This window comes from Telmatherina bonti (genome assembly GCF_933228915.1).
Source record: "Telmatherina bonti genome assembly, chromosome: 13".
NCBI lineage: Eukaryota > Metazoa > Chordata > Actinopteri > Atheriniformes > Telmatherinidae > Telmatherina > Telmatherina bonti.
This window is the reverse complement of record NC_136611.1, coordinates 23,660,841-23,684,715: the sequence shown is the minus strand read 5'-3', so window position 1 is coordinate 23,684,715 and position 23,875 is coordinate 23,660,841. Positions and strand designations below refer to the sequence as shown.

General features: G+C 38.3%; 1 protein-coding gene across 7 annotated transcripts in view; it reads left to right on the top strand.

The window, feature by feature from the left end:
- trpm3 (transient receptor potential cation channel, subfamily M, member 3) overlaps positions 1 to 23,875 on the top strand; it is a gene marked incomplete at both ends in the record, with an annotated part of 138,639 nt that overhangs the window by 47,554 nt on the left and 67,210 nt on the right. For all 7 annotated transcript variants that reach the window (XM_079250682.1, XM_079250683.1, XM_079250681.1 and 4 more), the window contains 3 exons: positions 18,614 to 18,693; positions 22,566 to 22,767; positions 23,478 to 23,691. In XM_079250682.1, the coding sequence (XP_079106808.1) occupies positions 18,614 to 18,693; positions 22,566 to 22,767; positions 23,478 to 23,691 (496 nt within the window). The remainder of the gene's footprint in view (positions 1 to 18,613; positions 18,694 to 22,565; positions 22,768 to 23,477; positions 23,692 to 23,875) is intronic.

Here is a 23,875-nt window from a genome sequence, read left to right as displayed (position 1 = left end):
TTTAACTGTCTGTTCTGTTGGGCTATTACTGAGAAATAGAAAAAACAGGAATGCACACACACACAAAAAAACAACAACAGAAAAATAAAGCTAATGGTTTATTAGGGCAAGTTTGTATCAAATAACCAAACACTATAGTTCATCTTGTTTTTCTGTGCCAGTTATGCACCATTGTACCAAAGCTATGCCCTCTGCATCAAACTGTGTTCATAATTTATGCTCTTAAAGGATGCTATACTGCCTTAACAATAAGTAGAGTTTTATGTCCAGTTTCATGTCTCTCTTAGAATGTCATACAAATATGAGGATATGTTGGGTTAGTCAGAGGGTAATGCACACTTGGAGAGGCAAAAAGCATAGGACCAAGAATTAGGTTTCAATTAGGAGTTTTGTATCAGAATAGCTTGGACTGTGCATAAATTTCCTGAGTCTTTGTCCAAACACAAAGCAGCTCTGATTTACACAGATGACTTTCTGGCTGTAAGTCCTGCAGGGAAATTGAAACATTGAACTATCCTCAGTCTCTTTATTCCTCTAAATACTACGTGTTTTTGTAAAACCGTAGAGGTGAATTGGATGTCAATAAAACATCTGTTGAATAGGTTTTCATTCAATTGAACTTAATCAGACTTTAGTATTCATGTGCATGTTTTATATCCTTCATATCCTGAAAAAGGAGCAAGCCAGGCAGTTAAAGACATTTGCATATTTTTTTCAATAAATTGTGGAGGGATTTTTTTTTTTTTTTTTTTTTTTGCTGTGGCAGTCCGCAAAGCAGTGATACAGCCATGTGTAGCCAGATCAGCCAGACAGACCCATTACTGCTCTGACAGCTCAATCCTCAAGATAACAAATCACCCACCTATGCGTCTTCAGTGGAAAAGAGCATGTGTCAGAAATGTCAACATGTAATAATTTGTTAAAATAGGCTGCATATACAGGCTTCCTCCATATTCATACACACTGCATTGCACACCATTTTAGGGTGACTGTATAGCACAGGATTGCTAACAGCCCCCTTCTGCACAGTTAAGCGCATAAGATGCTTCACAGCTTTGGAAGTTTAGTGTCAGTGAACTTTAGAAAGAGAAAGAAGAACAAGGAGTGCAAAACAATTGACTCGCACAGTAGTTTATCTTTTGTTTTTACTGGTAAATGTCTTAAGCTACAAGTATATTTTAGCCTTGCTCCCATTGATGCCAGCCAACATTGTTTTAAAAGTGGTGAGACATAAAATGATGAGTGTTGTCCCCACAGGCTTTCCAAACAACATAATGTACACAATCTTGTTTGATGGACAGAAGAAAACTGAATTATTATTTCATATCCTTCAAGTGATATTAACTTTATTTCTAAGTAACTAATTTCTCCATTAGTAAATATTTTATGATCTTTTTGCATGTGTATGTGTGTGTGTGTGTGTGCTTGTATTTACACACTCCTGCATAAACATATGACAAATGCATTCATGGTTCAGAGATCCTCGCCAAGTTATAGGGGGCAGGAGGTGTCACAGGAAGCAAGGGGTGGGGAGGTACTTGTTAGTATCCATGGTAACACCATCTTGCCTTACCAGAATTTGTATCAGGGATGGCAAAGGGGATGGAAAGATATAAGTGAGAAGGAGGGAAAAAAATAAATCCAATAATGGACAGATGAAGGGAATATAGGGCTGAAAGGATGTATGAAAGGAAGAGAAAAAAACGCAACATGGAGAAGAACCAGGAACTCAGAAGGTCGGCTGATAAATGGACTAATAAATGACAACTGCAAAAGCATGTGAGGGATGTTGTGGCAGAAAAACTGACAAGGTTCAATTATTTGAGTGCCATAGTTCATTGCTAAATGGACTCCCTGTCACCTTCAACCTCTGTGCTTTGACCCCTGCATCCATCATAGACACTTTACTCTCCAGTAACAGGGCCCAGACAGCTGCTTGGGATTTTGTTTGGAGGGGAAAAGCATTTCATCTACCTTCCTGTTTAGTTATTTCAGTCATTCTCATATTCCTAATAAAAAAAAGACAAATTTTAGAAAAAAATCTGTAGTTGTAAATAGGTGTAATGCTTAAATATAAACAGTACAAAGCATTTCAATGGTGTTATTTGAAAGGTCTGAATGTAAGCTCAATAGATTTCTTCTCTTCCTTTTTGCTTTGTACATTGTGAAATAAAGCCGATGGCATGCCAGAAGAGGAACCTTGTCAGCTGTTCCCGCTGTGCAGAAAACAACAGGGAGACAGACAGAGAGAAGAACCAGAAACAGATACTGTGTGTTTGTGAATGTGCCACAAAAATGTGGCTGTGTTGTTAAATGATTTTAATAAATGGATGTATCTGTTCATTTCTGCTTCAGCTCAGTTACCAAAAAACAGCAACTTTTATGTGAATTTTTAAAAACAAATAAATAAAGGCAGATACACTCTACTTTTAAGTATGAATGAGAAATAAGATGCTAAATGGGAAAAAAAGTCCCTTGTTTTGGACATTTTCAGATCGACTCATCCTTAAAAAGCTGTAATCTCTCCTCTATTTATTCCTGAAATGGAACCTCATGGTTTCCTCTTCACTGCGCTCATTCATTCCCATTACATTGAATGTTTTATCAAAGCTGCAAAATCGCACCATATGCTAAAGTAGCAGACATCAAACAGCTATTGATGATTAAATTGTGGAAAATACTGTGCATCTGGCTTTTCATGGTGCAGAAAGACATTGCAAATCTCTGACTACTTCCTGGAGAACACCAGGCTTTCTCCCAGTTAGAGTGCGAGTCTCACTAATGAAACCTCATCTAAATCCCAGTGTGACCGCAGTGCTGCTTTTTGATATATTAAAAATGAATAATTTGCTGTGTTCACTTCATCGAACGTACACATCCATCATAAATTGATGAAATGGAGAAAATTGGATGAAAACTTGAAGGAATGAAGAGAGATTTGGTGGAGGAGAAAAGATGAAATCAGAGCCAATCATTATGAGGCTTTTTAGCACATATTTTATCACAACCTTTTTCCAGATCCTGTATGTGCTCCTTCCCTTCCTTTCTCTCTCTCTGTTCCCTCTTGTGTATATATACACTCATACATTTTCACGCTCCATGTGGGCTATAATACTGTGGCCACCAAGAGGCAATTTCACAGCTGTTGGTCCTAACAAACACAGCACCTGAAACTTTATTACAGCACTCTGGATCTAGCCGCCTGTGTATGCATAGAGACAAACGACATTACATAGTGAAGCACAGCCGCTATTGTTGGACCTTAAATGTTGCACTTCATGATGAAGTAGCAGACATGCAGATTAGCCCAAAGCGATTGCCAGTAGCCTGTTGACACAATGATAAAAGCACAGGGTGGCACTTTGAAGCAACAAAGCCCATTGAGTCTTGCATGGATATTCACTGTGAGGTGTAACTTTAAATAACTAAACGAGCCATTTAAATAATGAAAGACTGTGGTACAGTACACTTCAGACTTGGTGTTATTTAACAGGCTTTTTCGTTGTTTTTTGGGGTTTGAAAACTCTGGGACCTGTGCAGGCAGAATCGTATGAGTATTAAACAATCTCAAGTAGAGTTTGCATAACGCATGACTCTTAAAGTACAAATAGTTACTGTAAAGGCATATTTCCATTTGATCATACTAAATGATTTGATTCTTGTTTTTATTTACTTTTGTTCTGCAGGCAGGCTCCACACTATCCCCTTTAGTTAAGTTTTTTTTTAAAGTCTTTGTGCAACTGTGCAGTGGAATACAGTCTGGACACAAACAAGTATCCTGGTGTATGTAGACTGGTTGTTTCATCATGTTAGACTATGACCAGCTCTGAGTTAAAGGCTATCTGACACTTTCTGAGTGAGCATGACTACTATTGAAAATCATTTATTGTTGTTTGCCATCTTTTGTAATTCCAGATGGCGGAACTGACCAAGCTAAAGCAAATAAAAAAATGACAAGTAACCACATAAATTGTTATTTGATCGGATGACTTTTCAGCTGCAAAGCTGTTTTAAAAAGCATGGCATCAACAAAAATGGCATCTTTTGGAGTTTTAGGCATCTCTGGATTTTCATGATAATTATTTAGTTTAATCTTGTACCCTAGTATCTTAGTCTGGCAGTGATGTTGCAAAGGCACGTTTACAGATTTGCCATTATTTGTTGTGGAAAAAGAAGAAAGAACCCTCCTCCTATGAACCAAGACATCGGCTAACCTAAATAGAGAAGACATGGTTTTGTTCCTTTGTATTACACTGTAATAGATTAGTGATCCGTTCAGGATTTAACCTGTGTCAAGTGAGATAAACTCTGACCTGTGTGTCTTCACAACATAAAGTGGAAATGGTTGAGCAATGAATGAAAATCCACATGGCTCCATTATGAACATAAAAACACAATGGGGATGGGTTTGACACAGCAGCAAACACATTGTAATACCACAGCATAATTATACTATCTCCGGAGGCACCTCCAAACTTAACTTGAGAAAAAATGTCTACTTTGGTACAATTTCTTGAGGTATTAATGAATTGACAAGCTCCCTTGTCACCTCTTGGTTAATGCTTATATTCATGGATTTAAAGTGTGGAAGGAGCCACTCAACTCAACTATAATTTAGCTTCTCCTCCACTGAGTGCCTCTTCTGAGATTGGTTGTAAAGGTTTGTGCAACTATGCATGCACAAGATTGTGCACAAATCCAATCACAGTGAATAACCTTTGAGGCATGTTATATGTAAATTGCCTAGGAGCTCACACCAAAACCAGATTTTGTTGGTTGTTAGACACTTGTCTATAGGCTTCTGCTGTTAATGCCTCATTCAGAAACAATGTCTCCCTTACTATTATATTAGGGCAGTGCTGTTGAACTTTAGCTGAGAATTTGAAAGTTAGCTATCAAAAACATAAGCAAACAGCAAATTGTAATAGATAAATTTAAATCATGCTGTCCTGAGGTCAAGCAAATGACTTACAGTGTGATGCTGAGGGTGGAGATGCAGATGACGACGATGGACGGTCCCACTCAGAGTTGCTAATGGCTGCGGTTACATGATGTTTTTTAATTCAGTGTTAGTGATTTGGAATGAAATAATTCTGAATTACAATATTCTCCTTAGGGTTTGAAGTTTACATGATAAAAACGCTATAGACCGGTAAGTTGGGAATGGATCTGATCTGCAAGGCTTGGTTGGGGGCCTCATTTAAACATGTGGGAAAACCACCTGTCAGAGCTCAAATGGGAAAATATAATCATACCACTGCTCACTGCAGATGAGGGATGGGAAGATAACCTGAAGAAGTGTCCGGCGATCACATAAACTACCATATTTAGCTACTTCATTGACTCGGTCGATTCTGATGGTGAAGCAATGAAGAACCTGAAAAGCTCTAAGGCGTATCAGTATCTACACCGTAATAAGGTCGATTGTGGAGGTGGAACACAGTCTTATTTATCTTAAAGCAGACAAAGAGTACAGCCAAAGCCTTAAAGTGCCACATCACCAAACCAATGCAAGCAAAACAAAAACAGCACTTTATCTACTGATTTGAAAGCAAATTACTTTCAAATAAACTGCTGTCTGTGCTCCGCTACCATGGTTAGCCATGGTTAACTCTTTCAACAGTAGCACCCCCAGGAAGAAGGTGATAGGGGGAACTAATCAGCTCACATTCAAATAATACTAAACCATTCACTGACGTCGGAATTAAATTTAAAGGTAGAGGATGTAAGATTTTCAATATTTTCAAAATAAATTAACTAAAAAAATAACTACAATCATAATTAGATAGTTTTTTTTAAACATGTAGGTTCCAGTCTGTCCATATTTGATGCGTTATTAAATTACAAGTTTTATTAATGACAAAGACCCTTCTTGAATGTTTTCTGACCAGTAAAAAAAAAGAATTTTTTTCCACCAGTAGGGTGAGTATAAGCCCATTTATTGCAGAGCGGCTCTGAGCTACAGCTCACAAGTGATTCCTGCCCTCATTGGATCTGGCAAGGAGGAGGGGTGAGTTTTGCTCATTACTGCCAACCTGTGGTCGTTTGTGGAGGTAGCAATTTTGTGGTTTTGCTCACGACCTGGTGTTTGCCACCTGGTGGTGGAAAGAATCACCTTGAAATCCTACATACTCTGCCTTTAATGTCAAATTGTCATCTCCATTTGGAATTAGGTGTTTACACTGTCATTTTTCACCTTTTTAAAGTGGATTTAAATTTCATTCTGAATTAAAGAGGAATTAAAACTCTCATGTAAACGTGGATATTGTTGATGTAATGGTACCGTAAAAGTCTTAACATTTCACAGAATAAGACCTTTTTAGATTTATTAAATTTAAATGGCTCCTAATTAAGTGACAGTATTGTGTGGTGTCTCTTTTTCAGAGTTTCTGAGTTAGGTGTTACTTTAGATGTCAAAAAAAAAAAAAAAAATTATCCCAAGGAAAAAAAATATACGTCTCCTGTAATGGGAGCCCATCTTATACTGTGTTTCCCTCCCATTTTCTATAAGGCAACTTCACACATGTCATTCAAAGCGAGCTTAAATAGGATGAACTATTGGTTGCAATGCTTGCCACATCTTCTGGGTTCGTTGTACTCCTGTCTTTCATTGGTTCCCTCCTTTTGTTTTCTCATCTCTCCTTTCTCACATTTCTGTCCTCTCAACATAGATTAAATATACAGTACATACAGTACAGTGCAACCTATATTTTCTCACTAGCTCTTTGCTTCTCCTTTCTGTCTCTCTGTACATCTTCAATGATTTATTTCTTTTTCTTTTTTCTCTTTTCAGCTGAACCTGACTCTCTTCTCTGCACTCCCACTTGTCATTCTGCATCTTAGTTCTCTTCCACACTTCCTCATATGGCATTTTTACCTTCATGTCTCTCTCACAATCTCACTGCTAGAATACAATTTGTGTCACACCCTACTTTTCTGCCCTCTGCTCTCAAATTGTCCTCTTTGTGTTTCTCCTCCTATTGTTACCTCACACACCTTCACCTCTAGCTCACCTTTTATCTCTCTCAAAACCTCGCTCTTCCTCCATCTTTTCCCATCTCTAACCTCCTCATCTACTCTGTCCCCCTCTGCCACAGACAGAATGGCCATGCCAATGTTGATTAGAGCCCGCATGACCAGATGCTCTGCTAAGCTTAGCGGAGGCCTGTGGGAAAGAGAGGTGCTTATTCTAGCCTCAGGAGATGGATTGAAAACGACATGGGCTTAAACAAGCACGTATTCTCTCATTACACTCACACATTCATCACAAAAACGCTCACAAGTAGGGAAGTATAATACTCAGCAGTCTATTCATGATGAAAACGGATGCAAATACTTGCAAATTGTGATAACTTGATGTTTTCTTTATACTTAATGAATTTCAGATTTAATACACCTAATTATATGGTGACTGAGGTGGTTTTCTGGTCATCCAGTCTGGGTAAGACTATTTTGTAGAAGGAACAACGCAGCATTAATTCATGAGTAAAGCATGCATAAGAAATCCCATTTGATTAACTTCTTCATTGTAAATAAGGAATTATGAAATATGTTTTTTTTTTTTTTTTAGATTATTCTCTCTGAAGAACTGTTGAAGATAAATACTTTCCAAAAGAATATGCTGAAAATTCAGCCTGCAAAGTAAAAATTTTCTGTATTTAGATGCATTTTTGTTTGGGAATTTAATCAAACGGAAGATTTAATGTCATCAGCTGGTCTGATCAGCCTGTCCGTTCTCTGAACTGGCAGGTTCCAGGGTGTAATGGTTAGCACAGTGGACTCTGAATCTTGCTATCCAATTTCACAACTCGTTGAAACTTGAATGAACTATCAACTGGCACACTGGAACACTGGCACCATGAAAATAAGTGAGTGTAGAGAGGGGATAGATGCATTGGCAACCACAGTTGACTGGACTTCTGAAGACACACTGAGAACATCTGCAACTTTGTCGGTGATGTGCCACCTATCAATGGTTAATTCCCAACCCAGCCCCCTGCCCTGTACCGTTTAGACACGTTCCTCCTCCAAAACACCTGAGTCAGATTACTGAACTTTCTTCTCAAGTTCTTTGCTGCCTGTCAAGCCTTTTATTTCATTCAGATGTTAAAGTAGGGTGACCTATAAAACATGCAGGGGAGGGGTTCCTGACACCGGGCTAATCCAGCATCCATCGTGCATCTTACCTGTACTGAGCTCTGTCCAGCCAGGGAAGGACAGTTTTATCCCCCCCCCCCCCCCCCCCCCCCCCCATCTTTCTCTGATAATGCCTTTTTGTATTTCTTTGCTGAATTAGCCACTGTGCATGTTTATATCCATTTGCGAGCATGTATGACACAGAGCGTGAAGCTAAACTCTGCTGTAACGTCACACTGCGTCCAGGATTGAAAAGTTGCGTAGTGCAGTTTCTCAGCTTTGGGATGCTGTTGCTGAGTGATGGCTCAGAAATGCACCCAATAGATATTATTGTGCTGTCAAATGAGCCCAGAACACTAAATTTAAGGTCAGAAAGTTGAGTAAGGTGTCTTTAAAGTACTTTAATTACATTTGTCATGGATTGATGCTATACAAATAAAAATGTGATTTAAACTGACTTGACATGTGACAGAAATACTCAACAATCTGGTCCCTGATCCTTTAGGGCAAAATAAACAGAGGTGTGTAAAGTAGAAGTAGAAAGTAGAAGTCCTGCCTGGCAGGTCTTTCCAAACAGTCACTAAACCAGGTGAATTTATTTAGCTCAGCTCCACTGCAGATAGATGAACTTGTTTGTGAAAACACCTGTTCTAAATGCATCAGTAGACCCCAAAACATGGCAGGATTTCCACTTTATTTTTACTTCTACTTCATACACCTCTGAAATTAAATAAATAAATAAATACATTTTCCACTGACTCTTGTTGCAGAGTTGCTGCAGTGTGCTCAGTGTAGTTCAGTATACACAGAGTAGTTCATATTTCCATGCAGGTAGTGTATTGACCACTATAGTTTTGCAGTCTCGTCAGTACTGATTAGATTTGTGTATCACAAACTTCATCTTGTAAATACAACAAATATGTATGCATCTTTGCAGATTTTTAAGAGAAATCTGTCTGTTACATTTGTGCACCTCCCCTTTCCCATTTTATTTCACTACTGTTTTATTAAATTGCTGCAGAATTTCTCTTCTGTTTGTCTGATTTTGGATTAATCACAGAGAATTAGCTTCATTGAAGTTTGCTTTACAGAAATCCATTTAAAATGTGAAATGCAGAGGATGAAGGGGTTTTTTTCGTGACAAGTATTTGAACATTTCATAATCTATAAATATTGTGTTATTCTGGCACAATTCCAAAAAAGCTTAACTTCTATTCTATTCTATTCTATTCTATATAACATGTAGCACATAAAGAACCGAATGAAATATGCTGTTATGAGGGTTTTACGGTCTACCCTAGGCCTAGGCGTGTAATGAAATCTATAAATTACATTGGATGAATCAGAGTCCAACCTTCCATAAATCTTTTCATCATGATAGAAGAAATCCAATCCCAGATCTTTCTAGTGAAAATATTATCAAGGTCACTAAGATGTGTGGTCTTTCACAGATAACTTGTCACAGATCTACTAATCATTGCTATGAATGATTTTAATGACCAAGGGATGTGTAAAACCAAAGAGTCAGCAGGAAAGACTGTTTCAGACGGTTGCACAAATTCATAACAACGGATTTAAGCCTGTTTTCTATGTGTCAAAACTAAAATAGCTGAATATGTGTTGAAATGTACGCCATGGATTTGTTTGAAAGCAACCCCTCCAGGGGAAATGAAGGCCAATTTTATAGTGTGACATGTTTGGTTTATTTATTATGGCAGGTGGATGATGGAAAAAAAAAAAAAAACCAAACTAACAGGCTTCTTATTCAACACTGAGCAGCAATATAGTATGTATTGTGTGTAATTCTAATAAAGTATCCCACTGGTAATTCACAAATTACGGGATTTAAATAAATACTTAATTTATACTTATTGCTTAATAATAATTATTAAGATTTTTCTTCCTTTTTTCCTTTTCTTTTTTTCTTCAATATTGCTGCTTTACAGTTCTGATTGACAAGAACATGCATGATGAAACTACAGGCAACTGTCTCATGGGGCACACATCTGCTCTTCTAAGTTTGTGCCTATAAGTATATTTCTTTTGTTATTATTAGAAGTCAAATTATTTTCAATATCTAGTTCAGAAGTGCAGCTTACTGTAGCTATTGCTGCTCAAAGCAGATAGAAGTGACAAAGAAAAACATTTTCTATCTTGACTAGTCATTTGCTGTCAAACTGACTGAAGAAGTGCTGTTGAAGGAAGGGAAGAGGATTGTTTGGACTGAGGCTTTTATCTGATGTAATGCGACAGGAAAAGCTCCCTGTGTTTGTTGTAGTGTATGTTGTCCACAAAAGTGTGCTGTAAAGAAATATTTCTCAATGCGGGTCATCAGGACTCACGGTCCTGCATGTTTTAGATGTGTTTCTTCTCCAACATGTTTGATTCAGATTTATGAACTTTCTCATCAAGTTCTTTGCAAGCCCGTTTAAAGAAACCATCCCTGTTATTACCTCTCAAACATGCAGGGCAGTCGGTTCTGAGGACCTGGATGAAGGAATGTTCCTCCCAATCTGGCAGATTTCTGATCAGAAGTGTGAAATGCTGGCTTGGACTGAGGCTCAGCCTGTGCCTGTGTTGTACAAACATAGATAGGTATATTAATTTTAAAGCTGTGTGAACCTGAACTACTGAGTAATTGGGTCAGAATGAGATCACATGCCTGTCTTAACCCAAGGGAACTCAAATGCATCCACGCATTTCAGATGTGCTCCTGAAAATGAACTCTGTGACATTTTTTTTTCTCCCTTGATCTGCAACATGCTCAAACAGGTGAAAAACTCATTTGGGGTCTGTGTCAGAGAATGTGTGTGGTTCATATTCAGGCTCACTGGCTTCCTTCCAGGAAGATAAACCAGGTGTTTGTGAATGCGTCCAGGTCAGTGATTGCTACCTCATTTCCCCGGCATAAATGGTTCCTTCTTGTGACAAGAGTTCACAAAGAGACAAGGACACAATCTGTGTTGCAGACAGTACCTAGAGCTGACATAAGTCTGAGTGGGGCTGGATCAAGCACTACATTACTGTCTAGTACTATTTACAGATGAACTGGCTTGCCCAAAACAGGCTATATTGTCAGGTTTGTTGTTCTTCATATTATGTGTGGGATTAGAGATGGGGTTTACAAAGGAAAGCTACAAGCTAAATTTGCCTTAGTTTTCCCTCTTACATGATTTGTTTCGATGAAAGAACAGCTGGCAATTCTTGCCTGCTATTTTTTATATTTCAGCCAACTCAGTCATGTTCTGAAGTCGATCAGTGGGTAAAAACATCCTTTTCATTCCCTGCACTAAGTGGAAAGGAGAACAGTGCCAGTGACTCCTGCTGCTCATCAGATCCAGTAGATGGAGAACATGATTGGAAAGCTCCCATCAGGTCCATTAATAGGTTGTTAGAGACAGGGTTGTTTATTTGCCAGTGAATCACCTTTTACTGCTGGCAAAAGAATCGAAAATGGAATATAACACAACTTTATTTAAAGAAACGATGAACACTTTATTTTTACTCTGACAAGTAAATTTTGAAACAGAAAAATACAGCATGAAAGTAAAGAGAATGTTACACTGGAGAAGGATGAGTTTATCAAGTCGGATTTACATGTCCTCTTTTAGTGTAGTTAAATTAATGTTAGTACTTCTTGCCTAAAAACTAGAATATAAAAAAAGCAATGGATAAAGAAGCTGAATTTGAAAGTACAAGTTGCTGCAACAATGGAAGTAGTTTTGACAGATTCATTTTTGGTAAAATTTCATATACAAATGGTAACAATTTAGTACATTTAATGTAGTGGTCTTAGTATAATTCTGTCTTGATGGCATGTTCATTAAATACTAAGGGCCAGATCTCCTAAGATCCCAAAGAGCGAGTAGTAATTTGCATGTGCAACCTAGAATTTTGTGCATGTGGCTGATTCACCATTTTTTGCCGCTTTACTAAGAGTGATTGCGTAAATGGGCGGCAGGTGCAACATTTTTTTAGACTTTAGGAGGGTTTTGTGCATCACATGGTTTCTAGCATAGCAAGTTTAATGAGAAAACATGACTTTCAACAAAGAAATCTAACTGCCACACAAATAAATATTACATGGGACTGAATTTATGAAAAAGTTAACGCTGTCAGTAAGACACAGATGAAGTAAAAGAGACGGTAATAAGACATTTGAAGGTGAACAAAAGAAAAATTGGGAATAAAACAAGTGGGGGCCTACGGGGCATTGTCACTTTGAAACAAGAAAGAAATCATGAATGGGTATAGGTACCAACCTTGTTTATTTTCACTAAGGATTTCATAAATTGACCCACCTACAAGCCATCTGTCTTGGAGAACTCAAGACTGTTATTTGAAAATAAAACAGTCATGAACTAACCCGTGCACATGGATGCAATCATTTTCTCCTTTTTCTCTAAGAAATCCAAATAGTAAAAAAAAAAAAAAAAAAAACTTGTGTGACCTTGGCTAATGACTGCAGAGTGCATGGAAACTTAATAACCATGATCATCCAGCAACGCAGGGTATTTAGCACTTGGACAGATAGATGTAATGGTCTATTCATATCTTTTTAAACTGAAATATCTCGTATGGTTAAGATGAAAATCCGTTTTGCAAGGGGGGCTGGACTCTGTCCCAGCAGCAGCTGTGCAAGAAACGACATTCACCCTGAACAGTCACCAGTCATTTACATGGCCTTCACAAAGCGACAAATTCATTCACACATAAAAGTCAGAATCGGACAAGGAACCTTCTCTCTGTTAAGCAAAAAGTGCTAACCACCATACAGTCCAGGAAGTCTCCATTTTACAATTCAAATAGCTCTTTGGGCACCAGTATGCTTTAGATATGCTCTAAAGCTGAACTACCATGGGACTATAAATTTGAAGTAGTTCAAAAAGGTGTTCATAGACGTGTAGCCACTGCTCAGTTCAAGCTCTACACTGTTTATAATGAAATTTATCATGGCTGTGAAATAGTCTGTAATGATGTTGCCATGGAAATGTTTAAGTGCTCTGTGTTGTCCATGTTCTTTATAAATAAGATTATTTTCAAGAGGAATTTGAATTCTTTAATAAAAGGTTCTGTCCTAAACAGTGGTGTTGTGGTTGTCTCACAGTAAAGGAGCCCCCGTTTAAGCCTCAGCCTTTCTATGTGAAGGTTATATGTGTGAGAATGAATGATTGTTTGTCTCTTTGCAATGGTCTGGCAACCAGTCTGGGTGTACTGATCTTACTGGCTGGTAGGATGGCCTCCTGCCCCCGTGACCCTCCACTGGAATAAGGATGAAATGAAAATCAATGAGATGCAGATTCCCCAACTAAAGGAGGGGACATTAATGAACTTAAAACAGTAAGGCTGCAATGCTGTTTTGACTGAACTCAACCAAAAATGATGTTATCATCCTACATTAAGGAATGAAAATCAAACTTTGAAGTTGAGGTTATGCAGATGCACTTGCATGAGACTTCCATACCCATGTGTGCCCTGTCAAGTAAAAAGATTCAGCACTAAATGTTTATAACAGAGTTTTTTATGTTCTCAAACTTTCCTCTTGTTACTCACTTGTTGGTTACTTTGATTGAAAGCATCTATTATATATTATTATAACTTGATTTAAATAGTTGCAGGTTTGTTGCAAATTTTGCTGCTAAATATTGCGTGGATCTGGTCATTTCACCGTCCAAAGGAAAACTTTATTATAAACTGTCCTTCTTGTACTTTTGCATTTTAATAATGAGATCCTGTAAGTTATCAACGGAAATGCTGGTATAAAAGTAACACTGCATGTAAGCAAATAAGTTTATATAATTGTTTATCAATTCCATCTGTGTAATTTGTGCAACACTCTCTCATACCAAGTGTGAGATAATGAGGTTATATCAAATCCAGTTAATCAGGAATTTCTTGCCCGAGAAGTGACTGCATGCAGGAGGAAAAATGAATTGTTTAAATGAGTAGAGTTTTCCCTTGTGCAGCTTACTATACTCCCCGTCATTATAGTGGACACAAAAAAAAAGCTAGCAGATGTGTTGTGTATTGGAGACATAAAAAATTATGTCTCCATAATTATGCAGTGCTTTATTCAGTGCCTGCCTCAGCCGTGCAGCATTCAGATGGTCTGGACTCAGGTGCAATCCTCGAGGTTCTCAATCTCTCATGACACTGAAAACTTGAGGATTTCATAACACAGAACTGCTGAAAGAGTCTTCTTTGTGTTCATTTTTAGACATTTGTAATATGTTGTGGCTGCTTGTATGTTCATTTCTGCATGATTTTACATTACCTATGTTTTTTTTTCTTTTTCTTTTTGTTGGTTTTATTAGTAAACTACTGTGTTCTTGTTCACTGCTTATTGTTGGATTTAGTTCAGATTATAGTCTTATGTGTTCCATTTCCCCTTCTGGCTCTGGTAATTAAACATGCTCTGTATTATCTGAAGGTTTGTTAATGCGCTTGATTAAAACAGCTGTAAAAACTGCAAGTGCAATGGGGAGACTGTGCTTAAAGATGTGTGTGCTTGAGTGTAATAAAGGGACAAAATAAGGACAGTTAACAGGCAAGACAAATGTCATCTTGCTCCACCTAATAGGCCTTCTTGACATTAAGACTCCCCCGTCATTCGTGATCTCTGACAGAAATGCAGACGGAGATGGCACATCCACACACATACTCGCACGTGTGCACACAGCATTCCTTTCCAGCATTAATTTGAAGCTAAATCAGGTGCTGGAACACCATTAAATCTTACTCTTTTTACAAATGGGTGCAGACTTTTGAATATTTGGAAGGGTCACGCTTCATATTAGCATCAAGTAAAGATAATTAGCCTTTGTCTGTGGCATGAAATTTGAATTTTTTTTATTTTTTTATTTCACTGGCTTATACTCATCCAGTCTGTGTGTGGGCCCGAGAGCAGGGAGGAGACTGTGGGAAGCTAGTTAAACACTATTTGAATGCAACTAAATTACCATGAATACACAAGAACATGAATACACACACACATACATACACACACACACACATTCCAGCAGTGCTAATAGCCCCACAGTAGACAAGTTGCCTGTGAACAGAGAGGTGGTATGATCAAAATGTTGGCCTGGTCCTTCATCTTACACTCTGGTCAGCAATGATTATGAAGAAAATCAAACAGGAATACACCCCGTCATGTAGCACAGGTGAGTCTGGAAAAAATTATATACATACAAACAATTTAAAGATTTTTGAGTAACATATATCATTTTGAAAATCATCAGACTATTAATTTGTGAAAATCTATTTTTGTCTTAGTTTGTGTTTTTTTTTTGTTGTTGTTGTTTTTCTGGTTACTTAATATTTCACTCCAAGAGAATTTAAAACAATTCTCTGCGTTAAGGGTAAAAGACTAATAAACTGCTCAAATATCAGTATCTACTGTCAGAAATCAGTGCTCGGATGTGGGGGAGATCTAAATATCCATTTTTAATTACTGCGGCATTACTTTCTTTTTATTTCAGCATTAATAATTGAAAGCAAGGCTGAAGATAGGAACAAATTAAAACTAAATGCAGTATTAATTAAAACAACTCCACTCTTTAGCTGTAATGTCATCTGTTTAACAATGTAGTTACTGAAGGTAGTTTTTGATTGGTCAAGTTAAAACAGTGTCTTCTATTGTACGACCTCTTAAACTTAGCCAATTCTGATTCAATAATCTATTTGATCCTTTGGTGCATGAAACTTATCTGTCCATTAAAGCCTTTTATATTTTGATGTAATTCCTGACACAGAAAGAATCAAACTGATCTAAAAGGTGAGTTTGACATACACCTCAGAGGAGAAGCAGCAATGACTTGTTTTACTTTCACAACTGAACTGGCAGCAAAACTAATTTCATTGCAAATTGATTAAAGTGCTTTATGAGAGACAAAGATTCAAACCGGCATGCTAGAAAATGTGATAGCGATATATTTCATGTTGGAGCATGCGCTGCATTAAATTTCTCCTGACCACTACTCGTACCCTTAACTGTATGATCTTATAAAAACCAAGTCATTCAGAAAAAGATTCTTTTTAAATGAGATAGAGGAAAAAGGAGAAAATGGAGACATTAGGTTGTTGATTGGATGTGGTTCTCAATTCACCTCCCTGCCAGAGCCAATAACAAAGAGGAGATACAATAGTGTGGGAGAGGAAAGAGGGGACGGGGAGAGGAGGGTGGAGGTGGCGGAGTTAGACTGTAATGGAGTCAAGACCCCTAACAGGCTGTCAGATGCTTCTTACTTGCTACACAGAAATGCCTCACATACACACACATGCCCTACACACACTCACTCCCAAGAATCAATCCAATGTTTTGCTCGACAGCTGGTGTGTTTGTGTGTGTGCATATGACATTGCACCCCAGTGATAAATATTAATTACACAATGGAGTGCAGGCCATGTGCCATCTCATCATACCATGTCAAATCTCATAAACAACACTGGAGTGTAAAAGGAACAGTCAGAGAGGGACATAATGGTAGAATACAGAGAAAAAACATTTAGGATGTGGAGGGAATACAATCTTAAGATCAGTTGTTGGACTATCTCATCGATGGTATCATGTTTAGGGGGCGTTCCTATTGCAGCAGATTTAATCACAAGTCAAATCTAAAAACCAACGGTTTCCACCAACTGTTTAGCAGACCTATTTCATGCCAAGAAAAGCTGGCGGATGAATACATAGTTTTACCATGACTGGGAAAGAATTGGTTTGGGGGAGCATTGTTGTGGCCTGCTGAGTCATCGAGGCCAGGGAGATCTGTAAAAGCAGCCCCCTTAGCCCCCCAAAGTAATGGTTAATCGTTGGAAGTCTGGCGTTAGGGTAAGTGCAGACCGAGCCTGATTGTTGATGGTTGCGGTGGGTTTTGGTGTGCCTTGGTGTGACAGGGCCAGTCAGGCGGATGGGGAGCATGTTGTTGTAGCTGTGACAGTTGGGAAAGCCCTGTACAAGCAGCTCTGAGCTTTGCTGGCTGGGAGAAGAGCTGGGGGAGCTCTCCCAGCCAGCAAAGAGCAGAAAAAGATCTCCTTTTTTTCTGTCTGTTTTCACCGTGGTTGTGTTTCCTCTGCTGTCTGGTCTGCCTGCCCACCTGCTTGTTGGTGAATGTGGCATTTTGATATTTGGTCCGATTTGTTCCTTGTTTGGTCCTCTGTTGTTGCCACATAACCTCAAACAGACACTTCCTAGAATGGCGTTGTCAACCCACCAAGCGCTGTTCTTGATCCACAAAGAGCTGCTTTGAAGGAAGCTCATGGTGTTTTCACATAATCACTGAAACAAAACATTTACATCCAGCAAAATGCAGAACACAACAGTTTTTAGTGTAGTTAATTCCCTCCTGTCCCATAAGACATCTCACCGTTACAGACATGAAAATAAAACAGAAAGACAGAACAGAAACCTGCAACAGCAGAAACATGGACAGGCCAATCCCACCAAAGTCAGCACTGCCTAGTGTTTATTCGGGATTTGTAAAGTAAATGTCAAAAACAATTCTTTTTTCCTGTGACATATCATGTGACTTGTTGGCTAATTTATGTTTCCATACTCCAAAAAAATCCAACATTATGAACATATGCCTATAACCTCCATTAGAGATTGTTCAGCGCACCACTTTGTCATTGCTTAATAGAATCCCATGGTCATAAATTATGGCATGCCTATGATATATAAAAAAAGCAGCATTGATGGGGAACCTGTTCTTGCTATCTCTTACAGAAAGTTGCTGCATTCCACACAATACCTCATATCTCATATGGTTCTTTGTTGTTTGTGGACAGAATTAAAGATTCATACCTGTGCTTTATGTGTATAATACTTCTGTTGTCTATCTGTATCCCTCTCTGGGTCATCAGTGTCTCTGTAGTCATGTTAGCGGGATAATTGGGTCAGGTTGGCTTTGGTGTCACTTATGCCTGCAGCAGATGCAACGACAGTGTCACAGTTTCACAAATGCACCCACTTATTGTTCGCATTGCATTGTCGTTATCCAGACCTGCTCACAGTTTGTGAAATTAGTTTGCACACATATTGAACATAGAAAGAGGAGACCACTCATGCTCAGCTGGCTGCACATACAAGTATCTAAGGACAAGAACTCTGATATAATTTGCTGCCTCAGTGAATTTAACATTTTATCTCAATATTTCATATCCTCCCGGTTGATCCGGGATCACTGAATAACGTAAAACATGTCAGAGTTTTTCTCTGCATGTCACATATATGTTTGTACTGCTTTATATTTGTTTACTTGTGTGTGTCTACACTTTCTCTGAACTGCTGTGGTTTTTGCTTTCTAAACCTGGTTTTAAAATTAACAACTTGTATTTGTTCAAATGCTTCCAGACATCATTATCAACATCTTGTAGTAAAATGCTCCTCTGTTCATCACCCAGAAGACATTTACACTCAGGTCGATACACCGTTATTTGACTGATTGTTTCTGTTTTTATTTTTATTTTTGTCTAGGCACAGAAATCGTGGATAGAAAGAGCATTCAGCAAGAGAGAATGTGTTCATATCATAGCGAGCGCCAAAGACCCCCATAGGTGAGTAATACACAAATGAAAATATTGTACATTCGGGTTTTATTGCAGCTTCTCAGATTCATCTTGAACTGTGGGAAGGAGAACATTAGATGAAAAACACCCACCAATTTTCCAACTTCAAATTGAATACATAAGTCATTTTGTCCATGACCTCTGAGAATATGTGCGAAAAAAAGCTCTTAGATTGACACAAAGAAACCAGAAATTGTAAAATGTCTTTCAGAAGCTTTTTTTTTTTTTTTTTTTTTTTTTTTTTTTTTTACAGCAAAAGCATTGCAGCATGGCCAAAAGATTAGTCTTTCCATTTTGTGGCAAATAGTCATAATAGCAGTTGAAAAAACATGTCAGGAAGCAAATGTACATATAAACTGAAAGAGACTGAAAGCTACAAGTCCTATCAACCTCCATTGTAACCACAGTTTAGAGCTGCAACTTGTACTGCTGGACAGCAGCACAATGTGTTGAGAGCAAATGTAAATACTTTATCCTTAAAATAATTTTCCAAAACTGCTGACATGCTTAAAATATTCTGTATTTAAATAATGTACTAAATTAGCTCTATACTATTAAAAGGCTGTGATCTAGCTATTAGAACATCCAAATTTGAGGATAAGGACTGTACACATTAGTGAAAATGTGTGGATTTACAGTGATGGAAAATACACCTCTTTTGAACAATATTTGGAAAGCTTTGGTTGTTATTTCAGTAAGGCAGATCATGAATAAATAAATGAACTGACAGATTTCATTGATACATGACCCTGGCAGTTAAAAAGGGTTGCTTATATCTGTCACTGAAGTACACTGCTCAAAAAATACATAAGTAAATAAAGTAACACTTACACAACACGTCATAGATTTTGATGAATGAAACATTCCAGCTGAAGATCTTTTCTCATTACATAGTGTGTTAAGAACATAATAACATAGGAATGATCAATGGAAATCAGAATTGTTAACCCATAGAGGTCTGGATTCAGAACCATGCTCAAAATAAAAGTAGAAAAATCAGATTAAAGGCTGATCCAACGTCTGGGAAAATTCCTCAAGATTATTCAAATTGAAGTTCTAAACTCTGTGTGGCCTTTACATGGCTGTATGAACTCTCCTAACAACCTGTGGGCATGCTCCTGATGTGGCAGTCGATGTTGTGAGGGATCTCCTGTGAGAGCTGCAGGGCATCTGTCAACCCGTGGATAGTCTGTGGTGTGATACAGTGACAGTGGATGGAATGAGACACAATATCACAGAGATACTGGATTGGTTTCAGGTCTGGTGAAATAACAGGCCAGTCCATAGCATTAATGCCTTTGTCATACAGGAACTGCTGACACACTACAGACTCCAGACATGTTAAAGTACCCTTAGATTACTAAAATAACCTTAAACTCAATCCGGAATCATATGAGGTGACAGTGCCAGGATTTTAAGACTGGTGTAACGTGTTCCCTCCACCTGGTCCTTGTCAGAACTTGAGTAATTGTAGGGAAATACTCTTTTTAGGAAGACCAGAGAGCAGGACATTACAATAGTCCATGTCAATGTGAACCTGCTCTCATCCAGGAAGAGCAAAGGATGTAATGACAAATCTGCCAATCCTAGTGTTTTCTGGCAAATGCCAATCAGTCTGCACGATGTAGGGCTGTGAGCACAGGCCCCATTTGTGAATGTCAGACCGTCATGTTACCCTCATGGTCTCTGTTTCTGACAGCTACAACAGAAACATGTACATTAGAAGTCCTGCTAGAGGTCATATTTTAGGGCTCTGGCAGTATCCCTTTTGCTCTTTGCACAGAAGAGCATATAGAAGTCCTGCTGCTGAGTTGTTGTCCTCCTAAAGCCCCCTCCACATCTACTGGCCTGTCTACTGGTATCTCATCCATGCTCTTTACACTGTGCTGGAATACACAGCAAATCTTCTTCCCGCAGCGTGCATTGACGTGACATTCTGGATGAGCTGCACTACCTGAGCAACTTCTATGGGTTGCAGGCACCGTGTTACTCATTCTAGTTGTGAGCATGCCGGCAAAACGCAAACGTGACCAATGATCAGCTGGACAGAATGAAGACTGGGAAATGGTCTGCGGCCACCACCTGCAGGACCATTATTATTTGTCTCTAAAAACTGATTCACAATCCATGTTACTTCCAAACTAGCTGGATTGATATCCCAGGGGTTTGACAGGCTTTGAGTTACACATTCACAATGATGTGTTCCCTTTATTTTGTTTTAAGATGTGTAATTTGGAAGCCAATATTTTTGTTGTAATATTATTGATTTACGCAACTCACTTTTTTAAATGCAACTGTCACAATGGGTCAACCTGGATAAATACAAGCATAATGAAAATAATAAAATAAACCTCTACAACTACAGAATAAAACAGAAAAGTTGGAAAAAAATATTTTTAGATTTTGTTGAATTGTAATGCAGTTGTGACAACTCACATTTTCCTGACATAAACAAAAATCCACCCACTGTGTCAAACAATAAGGTTAGAGCCAAAGTTCTGCAAGAGCATTGTTTTAATCAGTCATGACAAAGAAAAAAGTTTGGAATAATTCAGCATGCAGTATATAATGTTTCAAAGAATTTTAGATTAGATTGTTTGCTCTAATAGCTTCAAAAACCTCCACTTGTTGATTTCCCTACATCGTGCAAATGAAGAGTCACATTTCAGACATTTTGAAATGCGTTAACCTTGCTGGTACGACTTTATGGCTTTTTAATATAATGTACAATCTGCATTCCAGGAAGTCTCTTAACACAAATAGCAAACAGTACTGACATTGGAATATATAGTTATACAACCACAACAGCAAGTTAAGCTGCTGTAAAATCAGCGCTGAAATCCAGGTCAAGAAATGCTTCTAATGAAAACAAGATGTCCCACTTCCTATTCAAATAAAATGAATTTAAGCAACACAGAAATCTGCTCCTTATCAATACTGCAAGGGTATTATAAGGCACAGTCCTGAAACCACTGAGTAATAATCATACTATGTGGATTGTTTGAGTAAAAGCGCTCCAGCGAGTTGAATCATTGTGTTTGAAGTTACTGTGAAGTTTCTGTACATCCTGCTCTGCAAAGTCTGTACCACACTGATGCAATCTCCATTTTTATTACAGCTGCTGCTGCATTGGTAAAAAACAACAGAAAAACTAAGATAGCTTAGTTGATATATGCAGTACCTGCCATCATACTCAGTGAAACACCTTGTGTTTGTACAAAAGGATAAGTGGCAACCAGGGGCAGGAAGAAGCTGGAAAGATTTCTCCCTGAATATTCTTGTCAAAACTACTTGTACCCATCCAAAGAGTGGGAAAGTAGCTCTGCTAAGAGATGATGGAAACATGATGTGATAATCAAAGCTTCCTAACTCTATTCCTTCAAGGACTCCCACTCCACCCTGAAAATGAAAGATGCATTCATCTGAGTAAGCATGTACTCATGTAGGAATAGTAGAATTCATGACTGTCACTCTGCCAAGTCATGTCATGGCTGAGCGCACAAGGAAGACAAGACAGAATTCAGACAGATGTTTAAAAAGGTGAAAACAAAAAGAAACAGAGCTGGTAAGATATTACACAGGCATACAAATCCTTCTTCTCTTCCTAGTGAGAAGATGAAATTCAGCTGACAAGCTGCCACTTCAGCCTTGCCCACTTCTTACACATAATTATGGCAGCTTTCACACTCTTTTCTCTGTCAGTCTCATTCACACACAGACTATTACTCACTTCTTTTTTGTCCTTATAGCTAAAGTCGCTTTGGTAAGCGCTCAGACTTCTCCACATTTCAATTACTCTCTGTAAGGGTTTGTGTAATACACCAGTCTTCTATTCACCTTTTCTTTCTCCTCTTATCCAGGTGCTGTTGTGGTCGTCTCATAGGTCAGCATGTGGGTTTGCCGCCCGGCATCTCATCCAGTCACAATGATAAGGCAGAGCGTTTGGCAAAGAATGACAGCCTGTCGGAGAAGTGGTCAATCAGCAAGCACACGCAGCTCAGCCCCACTGATGCCTTTGGCACCATTGAGTTCCAGGGAGGAGGACACTCCAACAAAGCCATGGTGATTCCTTTCACACATTTAATGAGCTCGATTTAGCCATTATCCTCTTCAAGACAAGTCTGAGAAATGAAAGCGCAACAAATACAAACAGCAACAAATTGCCCAATTGGTGCAGTTAAATGAAAACAAAATGCATGTTCATATTTCAGATCATACTTTTCAAAAACACAATGTAAGATTCATTTCAGCAACTGAAAAGTTTTATTTATACTATTTAATTTATTTTTACCTCAGTGCAGTGCTCCAGCTATTACTGAAAGAGAGTTGTAAGCAAAAGTGGTGGATGTGTATGAGGGTAAACTGCTGCTCGCTGTTCTACAGATAGAAGCTGAGATGACTGACACACCTCGAGTTGGTCTTAGAAAAAATCCAGAAGGCACTGTTCCTTTAACACAGAAGAGCAGATAAACAGTGTTTTTTTTATTTTGGCTGATTGTGTACAGCACTTTGTTTCAACTCTGGTTGTTTTAAAGGGCTTAATAAAAAAAAAAGTTGAGTTGAGTTGAGTTGAGTTGGATGATCCTCATTGGATATAAAGGAAAATAGGTTTAGAAACATAATTAAATGGCAAAAGGCAAATGATTGTAGTTCATTTAAGAATATTTTTCTTTAGGAATTTAACTTTCCTTCCAGGAAATGATTATTTAACATGTTCGTCCGCCAATATGGGGTTTATCTATCTATAGTAAATATTATGCTCTTTATTGCAGTATGTGCGAGTGTCTTATGACACCAAGCCCGACTTGCTGCTTCACTTGATGACCAAGGAGTGGCAGCTGGATCTTCCTAAACTGCTCATCTCTGTCCATGGAGGCCTGCAGAACTTTGAATTACAACCTAAACTCAAGCAAGTCTTTGGCAAAGGGCTCATCAAGGCTGCCATGACAACAGGAGCCTGGATATTCACCGGGGGAGTTAACACAGGTAAATCAGAAAAAAAAAAATATAAACACATTAATTCATTCATTATCCTAACCGCTCAGTCTGATGAAGGGTCACAGGGAAGCTGGAGCCTATCCCAGCAGTCTTTGGGTGAAAGGCAGGTACACCCTGGACATCTCGCCAGTCCATTGCTGGGCAAATATAAACACAATATTTAATTTTTTAA